The following is a 13,378-nucleotide window of genomic DNA, read 5'->3' as shown; positions in this document are numbered from 1 at the left end:
GCAGCTGTCATGCGACTGAGACTTTGAAAAGCGTTCTTTAAACAATGTACATTTGTTGATTGCTAGACACACAAGATGTTTTCTTGGTACATTTGAAACGAGGTCTAGTTGTGGCCGCAACAGGACGACTCTTGGCAGAATGCATTGCTTGACTGCCTTGATGATAATCACAATATCGTTCGTGAACTGCAGCACCCCAAACGATTCGTTCTTAAATTGGAGTTTGATGAGCAGAGTATGTTTTGGTTCTACATCATAACAAATTGAATTGCATTCATTATTGCACATACCAAATTAATTGCATTCATTATTGCACTATGGGTCAATTATCAGTTCTAAACACGTATTTTCATTTTCTATGCTGTCTGATAGACAGTTGATCGGTGCGTGTATTAACCCTGCTAGAATTCATTGAGGCCAGCAGGTCAAATAAACGACTAAAATGAACGAGTCACTCGGGAAATAGAATTATGACTCAAATCAGTAAAAAGAGTCGTTCAAAAAAGAACGAATCGTTGGCGAGCTGCAAATCACCACACAGCAGCCTAGCTACCTGTCAGTAACATATAGCACATCAGAACAGCAGCAGGCACTCGCATCACAACAACACGGTCGTTGGCAGAGGAATGGGGGGTAGCTAGGTAGTTAGATTTCCGAGAATAAGGAAAAGCTCACTACAATCAAGATGGTGTCGTGGATTATCTCCAGGATGGTAGTGTGAGTATGGACTCGGCAGCATCAGTTTGTTGTATTCGCTCTCCTGCTATACTAACTACTGCTGCCATGGCTTGTGTCCAGATCGTGCGTTATCTCGATAGCCAGAATGACAGCGAACCTGCTAATTTGCTTGCAATTGAATTGTCGTTGTTGGTTTATAGCCCATGGTGCTGAAATGGGTATGTTGACCACTGGTGTTTCACAAATATAGTTTTGTAGGCAAAGAGCAACACCGTTACCAGTGCGAACGTTGGCTAGCTAGGTAGTTAGCTCAAATGATAACGCTGCTAGCCAAGTGAAGGTGGAATTAATTAGCTAGCTAACACGCTTGCTTATGCCATTCACTGAAGCCAATTTGTCAATTCATATTGTGGTTGTTATTGTAAATCAGTAAAACAAAATGCTCTAGTCTTGAATATTTGCTGATCACGCACGGCGGATAGTGCATTTTTAGTAAGGTTTGCGTGATGATCATCAAAACACATGGCAGAAACTGCATTGCTAGCATGACACTGACATCCAGAGACATTGAAGCTCTTCCATTCCCACTGCGTGTCACCTGGACCGATAACGTCAAGATCTGACCTGATTCTCATGATGTTACGTGTCGATAAGGGGTGAGACCCAAGAGGGAGGCACAGATGTTGTAATGAGCCAGCTAGGATAGGCCTACCTGTACCCTGACAGCTAGATTAGTCAACAGCTCTTTATACAGTTGAGTCATACACACACACAGTCATTACCCTACAAACCCCCAGAATATATCTAGCTGTTATCAGCTCTTTGTGATTGTTAGTCAGTGTTGTATTCAGGTGGTAGGATTTGTGTGGGCAGTTTCTGTCAAACAATGTTTTGTTTTCATCATGTCATCAGTAGCAATTGTCATCTTGGCATAAAATGAGAGCCACAACTTTAATAGTTTTATAGTTACCTAAATCTCAGATGTAAAGAGCGGAGCCTGCCTTCTATTTTTTTAAATGCACAGGTTGTGCTGAATAGATGTCATTGATGTAGCTGATTTTTCATTGGATTACGTAACCAATAACATCTGAGCCAACCCTAACTTTAGTGTAGAGGGTTTAAGGCTCATTCTGTGGCAGGTAATCATGTGTTAGAGACCAAACAAACATGATTGAATGGGCCTGTAAACAAGATGATGCTTATCCCCAGGGATTGGCCAACCCTGTCTTTATCTTTGTGTACTAGTATGAAAGTCACTGTCATACTCATTCTCACTCGGTATATATGTTAGCATAAACTCTGTGTTGCTGGGCTTGTAAAAACTGAATTGGACACTACAAGCCAAAGTGCCCAACAACAGATGGCTATACATTTCCACTTAATCTGCGTGTATAATTACAGTCGATAGGTCTAATCACAGAAGAGTTGGGAATCTGAGCCTGCTCAGTGCTTGGTAGCCATTTCTTCTGTCTCCCCTTGAGGTCATTGGACAGCATGGAGTTGAGATATGGGACAGAGCAGAGAGGAGTCTGGGAGTGAGACAGACATTGGGTGCCTGCTGTGGGAGTCTGAACCTTGCCTCTGGCCTGCCACGCGTCTCCTCTTACTGGACAGCTACAGCGCAGAGTAGAGCAAAGCAGCCCTGGCAGCATGACTGGGCAAATCACAGACATATAAAGACCCAGACAGACGCACAGACTCTGTGCACATGAGAAACTCACAGATGGAACAAGGGAAACCCATAGCGGGAAATATTTCCAAGCCCGAGAGGTGAGAAAATGTGGACAGAAAGGAGGAATACATGAACCTAGAGTGGTAGAAATGCCCATAGCCTTCACATGGTTGTGTGGCAGATGGGCAGAAAGGTAGCAGGCGTGGTCCTCCCAGCTCTCCCCTCCCTCAGCATTCAGTTTCCTGTCACATCAGCAGTAATTTCCATGCAGCCGGGCTGACAGGACAGAGTGCGATGTGTGTGTGGCTTTTATTCCCATGTGTGTTGCAGCCATATTCACATACGATGACCTGCCGTTATCCTTGTGTGTTTGGTCCATCTATCAGTAGCAGAAGCGTTTTCCATTATTTTTCAATCTTCTGCTTCCTGAACTGATTATTTGTTCCAACAAACTATTGCCCTTTGTCTAAATGTAACCATCTGTTATTGCAATAGAGCGGGTCAGGTGCCCTAACTAGGCTAACCTAGAATGATATTTTGAGAACTGCCCAGAATATGGCCTACTTTCCCTCAAAGCAACCTATTTATGTAGACTCTGAGATCATGGGTTTTAGACTGGAATCAGGTGTTAGGCCACATTTTACTGGATACATATTGAAACAGAGGGAAACATTTGGTCAGTGTTACTACCCTGAGGTCATGTTGCCCGGGTGATGTTGTTTACTGTACCTTAACCCCTAACCTCTGACCCATTCCTCTCTGACTTTCCTCTTTCTTCAGCCTGGCCTTCGGGACCCTCTACCCGGCCTACTCCTCATACAAGGCCGTCAAGACAAAGAATGTGAAGGAATATGTGAGTTTTGTACTTGAATACTGTAACTCTATTGTTGCAGTGTATTAGTATGTCTTTACAACATCTTCAGTGATGGGCTAAATATTTTAAGTCTCTTGTAGTTATTTCATATATTCATACTGAGATAATACAATGGACAAAGTTATGATGGTTTTAAAATGGCTTTCACCCTCTCCAATGCGCTGCAGCCAGTTTCCATTGTTTCTGAGGATGAGAGAGCAGTTTAAACAAGTTTAAACAGTATCTGTTTAAAATGGGAGCCTCCCAGCTTACCTCATTCCTGTTAGGGAGCAGAGGCATGAGAAAGAGGAGGGTGGTGGAGGAGGAGGAGTGGAACTCTGTGTTCTGGCCCTCTGCCTAGCTCTGCCAAGCTCTCTCGTCTCCTGAGCCTTCTCCTCCCTCTGGTTGCTATGGAACCCCCCCCCCCCCACCCACTCAATATTTGAGCTGGGGCACATGCAGATAGAGCGAGGAAGGGATAGATCGAGAGGGAGATGAGATGCAGAGGACATTTTTCCCCGCCCATCTCTTCTTTTTCCCTTGCTATCCTTTTCTCTTTTCTGTAATGATTTAACAGTAGAAATACCTATTTATATAACATCACACGTTTGACCTGTGCTGTGTACCTACAATGCATTTGGAAAGTATTTAAACCCCTTGACTTTAACCACATTTTGTTACGTTACAGCCTTATTCTAAAATAGATTAAATAAAAACATTTCCTCATCAATCTACACACAATACCCTATAATGACAAAGTGAAAACAGGTTTTTGTAATGTTTGCAAATGTATAAAAAAGACAAGTATTCTGACCCTTTGCTATGAGACTCGAAATTGAGCTTAGGTGCATCTTGTTTCCATTGATCATCCTTGAGATGTTTCGACAACTTGAATGGTGTCCACCTGTGGTAAATTCAATTGATTGGACATGATTTGGAAAGGCACACCTGTCTATATAAGGTCCAACAGTTGAAAGTGCATGTCAGAGCAGAAACCCAGCAATGAGATCAAAGGAATTGTCTGTAGAGCTCCGAGTCAGGATTGTGACGATGCACAGATCTGGTGAAGGGTACCAAAAAATTTCTGCAACATTGAAGGTCCCCAAGAACACAGTGGCCTCCATCATTCATAAATGGAAGAAGTTTGGAAACACCAAGACTCTTCCTAGAGCTGGCAGCCTTGCCAAACTCAACGATCAGAGAAGAATGGCCAGACGGAAGCAACTCCTCAGTAAAAGGCACATGACACCCCCCTTGGAGTTTGCCAAAAGGCACCTAGAGCTGGCCGCCCGGCCAAACTGTACAATCAGGGGAGGAGGGCCTTGGTTTGGGAGGTGACCAAGAGCCCGATGGTTACTCTGACAGAGCTCCAGAGTTCTTCTGTGGAGAAGGGAGAACTTTCCAAAAGGACAACCATCTCTGCAGCACTCCACCAATCAGGCCTTTATGGTAGTGGCCAGACGGAAGCCACTCCTCAGGATTAGGGTTGCAAAGGGTAGGAAACTTTCCGGGAATTTTCCATGGGAAGTTAAGCCCGGGACTTTGGGGAATTTTGCTTAAATTCATCAAAAACGTTAGCTTATAAAACAGTGAATCTTTTTTTGTGGGATACACATAAGGCAATTCTAGGTCTTGTGGCATATTTTGGTTTAACTATCCACAATTCAATGGAATTTCAACCCTCTGCATGCACAGTGCATTCTTCCATCTCATGTACAGCTCTCAAGATCTTGCACATGGATGAGATGCTATTGAGCCAACACTACTACACTGTCTGAGCCAAGGACTACATGCTTTCTGCATGCACAGTGCATTCTTCCATCACATGTACAGCTCTCAAGATCTTGCACACGGATGGGATGCTATTGAGCCAACACTACTACACTGTCTGAGCCAAGGTAAGTTTTTTATTACAATACTGGGTGGGGTGAATATATTTTATAGGACATGCATGATTTTTTGTTAACTAGTAAATCGTAGCCTACAGCAAAGTGTGTTTAAATCATTTCTAACTTGTTAACAATTTCTGCTAGTTAGTTTTTGCAACCAGGGCGGTTTTAGCTAGCTTGAGCTTGCTAACTGCGTGTTAATTCACCTGTTTCCATATGTTTCATTTGAAAACATTTATCTTACAAATGAGTTGTTTAGTCTAACTGCTTAACTATTTATCTGTACATGGAATTGTATTATTACTTTTTACTCATTTGTTTCTGTTCTTTACAGGAAAAGTCCTATTCGAGGTGAAAATGATGAATCGGACACCTTATCGATAGCAGCAGCTCATGGTCCTCCTGGAATCAGAAGTTTTTTAACTCAATGGAGGAACATAGTCAGAGAAATGCTGATGAATGTCTTGCTCGAACTGTGTATGCAACTGGTTCTCCTCTGATGCTCACAGGAATGTGCATTGGAAGAGATTTCTTAATGTTCTTCACCCAGCATACACCCCTCCAACCAGACATGCTTTATCTACTAATTTGCTGGATGCAGAGTTCAAAAGAGTTCAAGTGAAGGTCAAGCAAATCATAGAGAAAGCAGACTGTATTGCTATCATCTCTGATGGGTGGTCAAATGTTTGTGGGCAAGGAATAATTAACTACATCATCGCCACCCCTAAACCAGTATTTTACAAGAGCACAGACTCCAGGGACAACAGACACACCGGTCTCTACATTGCAGATGAGCTGAAGGCAGTCATCAATGACCTTGGACTACAGAAGGTATTTGCACTGCTAACAGACAATGCTGCGAACATGAAGGCTGCTTGGTCTAAAGTGGAGGAGTCCCACCCTCACATCACACCCATTGGCTGTGCTGCTCATGCATTGAATCTGCTCTTCAAGGACATCATGGCACTGAGAATAATGGATACACTCTACAAGAGAGCCAAGGAAATGGTTAGGTATGTGAAGGGCCATCAAGTTATAGCAGCAATCAACCTCACCAAGCGAGGTGGGAAGAATAAGAGCACCACATTAAAGCTGCCCAGCAACAACCGTTGGGGTGGTGCTGTCATCCTCCTGGATTATGTATTTTGAGAGATAGTGGTAAGTAGCCTGAAACAATAGCAGTAGCCATTGCATGGATTGAGGGAGACAATGCCATCCTGTCTGATGTTCAGACTGCTTGCAGATGTAAGAGAAGAAATCCGTACTGCCCTGCCCACTTCACTGTTGCTCCAAGTAGAGGAAACTGCAGTTCTGAAATACATCAAGAAGCCTGAAGCCCATACACACCCCAGCATACATGTTGGACCCCAAGTATGCTGGCAAGAGCATCCTGTCTGGTGCAGAGATCAACAGGCCTATGGTGTCATCACTACCGTGTCTCACCACCTTGGCCTGGATGAGGGCAAGGTTCTTGGCAGTCTGGCAAAGTACACTTCCAAGCAAGGGCTTTGGGATGGAGATGCAATATGGCAGTCGTGCCAACATATCTCATCAGCCACCTGGGGGAAGGGACTTTGTGGATCTGAGGCTCTTTCCCCTGTTGCTTCCATCCTCCAAATCCCACCAACATCAGCTGCCTCAGAGCGCAACTGGTCCTTGTTTGGGAACACACACGCCAAAGCACACAACAGGCTGACCAATGCAAGGGTTAAAAAATTGGTGGCCATCCGGGCAAATTTGAGTCTTTTTGAGCCTGACAACGAGCCATCCTCAACAAGGTTGGAAAGTGACAGTGAAGATGAGGCTTCAGAGTCTAACTTTCAATAGGTGGACATTGAGGAGGTCCAGGGAGAAGACATGGAAGCCCGAGAGGAAGACAACCAAAGCTTTAGTTTCTCGACTATCATTTTACAGATGTATGTTGAAAACGTTTTTGGGAGATGCGATGCATCATTCAATATTTTGTTGTTCAGTGAAATCATCCCATGTGACGAGTCAACTCATTTAATTAAAGTTCAATTCGTAACTAAATTGTTTTTAAAATGTATATTTGAAGGATTTAATCCTTTGCAATTGTCTACTTATGATAAGGGAAAGGTTTATGTTTCTGTGTCCATATGATATGGTAAATATATCCAATGCAAAAAACATCTACATGTAAATGGTATTAATATTAATTTGCATATATTCCCACGGAAAGTTTCCACCTCTGAATATTCCCCAAAATGTGCAACCCTAGTCAGGATCGATGGAAAGATGAACGGAGCAAAGTACAGAGAGATCCTTGATGAAAACTTGGTCCAGGGTGCTCAGTACCTCAGACTGGGGTGAAGGTTCACCTTCCAACAGGACAACGATCCTAAGCTCACAGCAAAGACCATGCAGGAGTGGCTTTGGGACAAGTCTCTGAATGGCCTTGAGTGGCCCAGCCAGAGCCCAGACTTGAACCCGATCGAACATCTCTGGAGACACTTGAAAATAGCTGTGCAGCTACGCTCCCCATCCAACCTGACAGAGCTTGAAAGGATTTGCAGAGAAATATTAGAGAACCTCCAAATACTGGTGTGCAAACCTTGTAGCGTCATACCCAAGGAGGCCCGAGGCTGTAATCACTGCCAAATGTGCTTCAACAAAGTACTGAGTAAAGGGTCTGAGTACTTATGTAAATATATTTTAATTTAACATTCTAAAAATCTGTTTTTTTCTTTGTCATTATTGGATATTGTGTGTCGATTGATGAGGAAAAATAAACATTTAATCCATTTTGCGATAAGACTGTAACGTAACAAAATGTGGAAAAGGTTTGAATACTTTCCGAATGCACTGTATGACATTAAAATGTGACTCATCCTCTCAGCCTATTCAATGCATTCCCTCGCTGGGTTTATTGCTTTATATTTTTCATATGCCGATATATTTAGATGAGATGTTTTCACTCTGTCAGTGTGACATTTTAGGATTCATCCACATCTCACTATTTATATTGCAGTAGGTGTTGATACTCTCTCCGTCCTTTGTTTGGCAGTGACTGCTTACTGTAGGCTATGCTTTGGTCTATATGTGATGCTCTCTCCCATCTATATCGTGTGTGTCCAGGTGAAATGGATGATGTACTGGATAGTGTTTGCATTATTCACGACGGTGGAGACCCTCACAGACTTGTTCATGTCCTGGTGAGTCACGTGGGTCATCTCTGACCACTGCCCTACAGCCATTTAGAACAATAGCCCCTAGGATCATCCATATGAAAAACAATTTACACTACATGGCCAAAAGTGGACAGCCCTTCAAATGAGTGGTTTCGGCTATTTCAGCCACACCAGTTGCTGACAGGTGTATAAAATCGAGCACACGGCCATGCAATCTCCATAGACAAACATTGGCAGTACTGAAGAGCTCAGTGACTTTCAACGTGGCACTGTCATCAGATGCCACCTTTTATAAATCAGTTTGTCAAACATCGGCCCTGCTAGAGCTGCCCCGCTCAACTTTAAGTGATGTTATTGTGAAATGGAAACGTCGAGGAGCAACACCGGCTCAGCCGCGAAGTGGTAGGCCACACAAGCTCACAGAACGGGACTGCCGAGTGCTGAAGTGCATAGCGTGTAAAAAATGGCAACACTTGCTACTGATTTCCAAACTGCCTCTGGAAGCAACATCGGCACAAGATCTGTTTGTCGGGAACTTCATGAAATGGGTTTTCATGGTTGAGCACCCACACACAAGCCTAAGATCACCATGCGCAATGCCAAGTGTCGGCTGGAGTGGCGTAAAGCTCGCGACCACTGGACTCTGGAGCAATGGAAACGCATTCTCTGGAGTGATGAATCACACTTCACCATCTGGCAGTCCGACATGAATCTGGGTTTGGCGGATGCCAGGACAATGCTACCCGTCCGCATGCAAAGTGCCAACTGTAAAGGTTGGTGGAGGAGGAGAAATGGTCTGGGGCTGTTTTTCATGGTTCGGGCTAGGCCGCTTAGTTCCAGTGAAGGGAAATCTTAATGCTACAGCATACAATGACATTCTAGACGATTCTGTGCTTCCAACTTTGTTGGAACTGTTTTGGGAAGGCCTTTTCTGGTTTCAGCATGACAATGGCCCTGTGCACAAAGCGAGGTCCATACATAAATGGTTTGTCGAGAGCGGTGTGGAAGAACTTGACTGGCCTGCACAGAGCCCTGACCGCAACCCCATCAAACACCTTTGGGATGATTTGGAACGCCGACTGCGAGCTAGGCCTAATTGCCCAACGTCAGTGCCCAACCTCCCTAATGCTCGAGTGGACAGCCTTCCCAGAAGAGTGGAGGCTGTTATAGCAGCAAAAGGGGGACCAACTCCATATTAATGCCCACGATTTTAGAATGAGATGTTCGACGAACCTAATAATATATATATATATATATATATATATATATACCCCAATTTCATGGTATCCAATGGTAGTTACAATCTTGTCCCATCGCTGCAACTCCCGTACGGATTCGGGAGAGGCAAAGGTCGAGAGCTGTGCATCCTCCGAAACACAACCCAACCAAGCCGCACTGCTTCTTGACACACTGCTTGCTTAACCCGGTAGCCAGCCGCATCAATGTGTCGGGGGAAACACACCTGGCGGCCGTGTCGGCGTTCGACGAACCTTTGGCCATGTAGTGTATATTTACAGTACCAGTCAAAAGTTTGGACACTTATTCATTCAAGGTTTTACTTCTTTTTTTTGTATTGTCTACGTTGTGGAATAATAGTGAAGACATCAAAACTATGAAATAACACACGGAATCATGTAGTAACCAACATGTGTTAAACAAATCAAAATAGATTTTAGATTTTTCAAAGTAGCCACCCTTTGCATTGATGACAGCTTTGCACACTCTTTTCATTCTCTCAACCAGCTTCATGAGGAATGCTTTTCCAACAGTCTTGAAGGAGTTCCCACATGTCCTGAGCATTTGTTGGCTGCTTTTCCTTCACTCTGTGTTCCAACTCATCCCAAACCATCTCAATTTGGTTGAGGTAGGGTGATTGTGGAGGCCAGGTCATCTGATGCATCACTCCATCACTCTCCTTGGTCATATATCCCTAACACAGCCTGGAGGTGTGTTTTGGGTCATTGTCCTGTTGAAAAACAAATGATAATCCCACTAAGCGCAAACCAAATGGGATGGCCATGCTGGTTAAGTGTCTTAAATTATAAATAAATTACTGACAGTGTTACCAGCTAAACACCTTCACAGCTTCTCCTCCATGCTTCACGGCCGAAACCGCACATGTGGAGATAATCCATTCAGCTACTCTGCATCTCACAAAGACATGGCAGTTGGAACCGAAAATCTCACATTTGGACTCATCAGACTAAAGGACCGATTTCCACCAGTCTAATGTCCATTGCTTGGGTTTCTTGGCCCAAGCAAGTCTCTTCTTATTATTGGTGTCCTTTAGTGGTTTCCTTGCAGCAATTCGACCCTGAAGGCCTGATTCACGCAGTCTCCTCTGAACAGTTGATGTTGAGATGTCTGTTACTTGAACTCTGAAGCATTTATTTGGGCTGCAACTTCTGAGGCTGGTAACTCTCATGAACTTATCCTCTGCAGCAGAGGTAACTCTGGGTCTTCCTTTCCTGTGGCGGTCCTCATGAGAGCCAGTTTCATCATACCGCTTGAAGGTTTTTGCTACTGTACTTGAAGAAACTTTCAAAGTTCTGGACATTTTCCAGATTGACTGACCTTCATGTCTTAAAGTAATGATGGACTGCCATTTCTCTTTGCTTATTTGAGCTGTCCTTGCCATAATATGGACTTGGTCTTTTACCAAATAGGACAATCTATTGTATACCACCCCTACCTTGTCACAACACAACTAATTGGCTCACATATTAAGGAAATAAATTCCACAAATGTACTTTTAACAAGGCACACATGTTAATTGAGATGCATTACAGGTGACTACCTCATGAAGCTGGTTGAGAGAATGCCAAGTGTGTGCAAAGCTGTCAAGGCAAAGGGTGGCTACTTTGAAGAATCTCATATTTTGACATGTTTAACACTTTTTTTTGGTTACTACATGATTCCATGTGTTATTTCATTAGTTTTATTTCATGTCTTCACTTATTCTACAATGTAGAAAAGAGTACAAATAAAGATAAACCCTTGAATGAGTAGATGTGATAACTTTTGACTGGTACTGTACATTGAAATTACCTATTTTGGTTGACAAGCTGTTAAAAGTATTTAATATGTTGTGCTCACTAGGATTTGATATATTTAAATCAAGTTCGATTTGATTGTCTACATTTGTCGTGGCGTATTGCCTTCAGAAAAGTACCAGGATATCAGAGCAAACACTTGGTAAACCCTTTAGTGCCTGAAAGAGAAAATAATTATTGTTTCAGTAAAATTGTAGCCCACAACCATTCTTCTTTCCTGTCTATTAACACTCCTTTTGGTGTGGTTGTTCATGCAGGTTTCCTTTCTACTTTGAGCTGAAGATAGCCTTTGTGATCTGGCTCCTGTCTCCGTACACTAAGGGCTCCAGTGTGCTCTACCGCAAGTTTGTCCACCCCACCCTGTCCAATAAGGAGAAGGTAACGTCTAACCCTGTCCAATAAGGAGAAGGTAACTAGGGCTGCACCGATATTACATTTTGGGCCGATACCGATATTTTCCTTGCCAAAAAAAACGATACCGATAGATTCTTACAATTTTTAGCGGCCTTTTAAGCATTCTAGTACAGTTAAATGCTAAATGACTTAAATGTAAATGTTAAATAGTTGAAATACACACTGACCAAAATGTTATTTTGTTGGCATTTATCCATGTCCCCCATTACCAGTAAAACATAATCAAAACCTATTTCTTTCACTTACTTGTTGTGCTGTTTCGTTGCTGTCGTTTCATTCTCAACCAGGATTTCATCATACATGTCAAGCAGTGAAGTTTCAGCTCTCTGTCCGTGGCCTCTTCCTCGGTGCGCACTGTCACTGTGTCCATTTCCATCTTGTCCAGCTGTGTCTGTAACATTTCACGTAAACCCTGTTTCATGTCTGCATCGAAGTAGCGGTCCGTGTACCGAGCTTGGAGCATGGTGGCGACACAGTATAGAGTCTGAGAGAGAATGCCACGTAAACCCTGTTTCATGTCTGCATCGAAGTAGCGGTCCGTGTACTGAGCTTGGAGCATGGTGGCGACACAGTATAGAGTCTCAGAGAGAATGCCACGGAATCCCTGTTCCATGTCTGCATCGAAGTAGCGGTCCGTGTACCGAGCTTGGAGCATGGTGGCGACACAGTATAGAGTCTCAGAGAGAATGCCACGGAATCCCTGTTTCATGTCTGCATCGAAGTAGCGGTCCGTGTACCGAGCTTGGAGTATGGTGGCGACACAGTATAGAGTCTCAGAGAGAGAATGCCACGGAATCCCTGTTTCATGTCTGCATCGAAGTAGCGGTCCGTGTACCGAGCTTGGAGTATGGTGGCGACACAGTATAGAGTCTCAGAGAGAATGCCACGGAATCCCTGTTTCATGTCTGCATCGAAGTAGCGGTCCGTGTACCGAGCTTGGAGCATGGTGGCGACACAGTATAGAGTCTCAGAGAGAATGCCACGGAATCCCTTGTTTACATACTCAAGTACTTTTGCAAGTTTTAACCCCAAGGTCTGTGTGGGCAGTTTTGTTGCACAGGAGTTTCAATGCCATGACAGAGGGTATCACGTCTGCTACAGACACAGTTGAAGAGCTTATTTCTCCAGTCAGTTGTTCGAATGGAGCTAGCTAGTGTGTTCATGTTTCAAACATGTTCTCAAATGCCATTGAAATGGCAGCAGTGGTATGAAAACCAGCACATTCTTGAACATGCAATACGGCTTTCCTCAGTACGAAATCCTCGTCGACCCACTGTGCTGTCAGGCTCGGCATGCTCATAGGACTGATATCGCGGGTCCAAATGTCAGTCGTGAAGCTAATAGCTCATCAGGGATGCAAACCAGTCACCTTTTGCCAAAATTCACAGTTTTGAATCGAATAAAGGTGACCTACGTGATTTGTGTAGATCCGATGAGGATAGTTTGGGTGGGGGATTTGGATCACTACTGGCTGTATGCGAACTAGTGATGTGCGTTTGGAGCAATACTGGCTGTATCCAAGGCTCAGCCAATCGTTCACATAACAACAGAATGCAGCACACAACTGAAGGAGAAGAAATTGGCTAGCTACAGCATCAGCGCTCGCTCTGGAAAGATGAGGGAGAGTTGAAAGGCAGTTTACCAGCTAACTTACAGCAGCACGTCCCCTG

At 43.8% G+C, this 13,378-nt stretch overlaps 1 protein-coding gene across 3 annotated transcripts in view; it reads left to right on the top strand.

The window, feature by feature from the left end:
- LOC115129318 (receptor expression-enhancing protein 2-like) overlaps positions 1-13,378 on the top strand; it is a 54,850-nt gene continuing 41,472 nt past the window's right edge. The window contains exons 1-4 of one of the 3 annotated variants that reach the window (XM_065018511.1): positions 1-717; positions 3,131-3,203; positions 8,189-8,265; positions 11,552-11,672. In XM_065018511.1, the coding sequence (XP_064874583.1) occupies positions 686-717; positions 3,131-3,203; positions 8,189-8,265; positions 11,552-11,672 (303 nt within the window). In that variant the 5' untranslated portion in view covers positions 1-685. Of the gene's footprint in view, positions 718-3,130; positions 3,204-8,188; positions 8,266-11,551; positions 11,704-13,378 lie in introns of those variants that run through there. The other 2 variants (XM_029659535.2, XM_065018512.1) reach the window with 2 other exon arrangements.

Source organism: Oncorhynchus nerka, linkage group LG5 (genome assembly GCF_034236695.1).
Source record: "Oncorhynchus nerka isolate Pitt River linkage group LG5, Oner_Uvic_2.0, whole genome shotgun sequence".
Lineage (NCBI taxonomy): Eukaryota > Metazoa > Chordata > Actinopteri > Salmoniformes > Salmonidae > Oncorhynchus > Oncorhynchus nerka.
The sequence above is the reverse complement of the archived record's forward strand: the minus strand, read 5'-3'. Positions and strand labels throughout refer to the sequence as shown.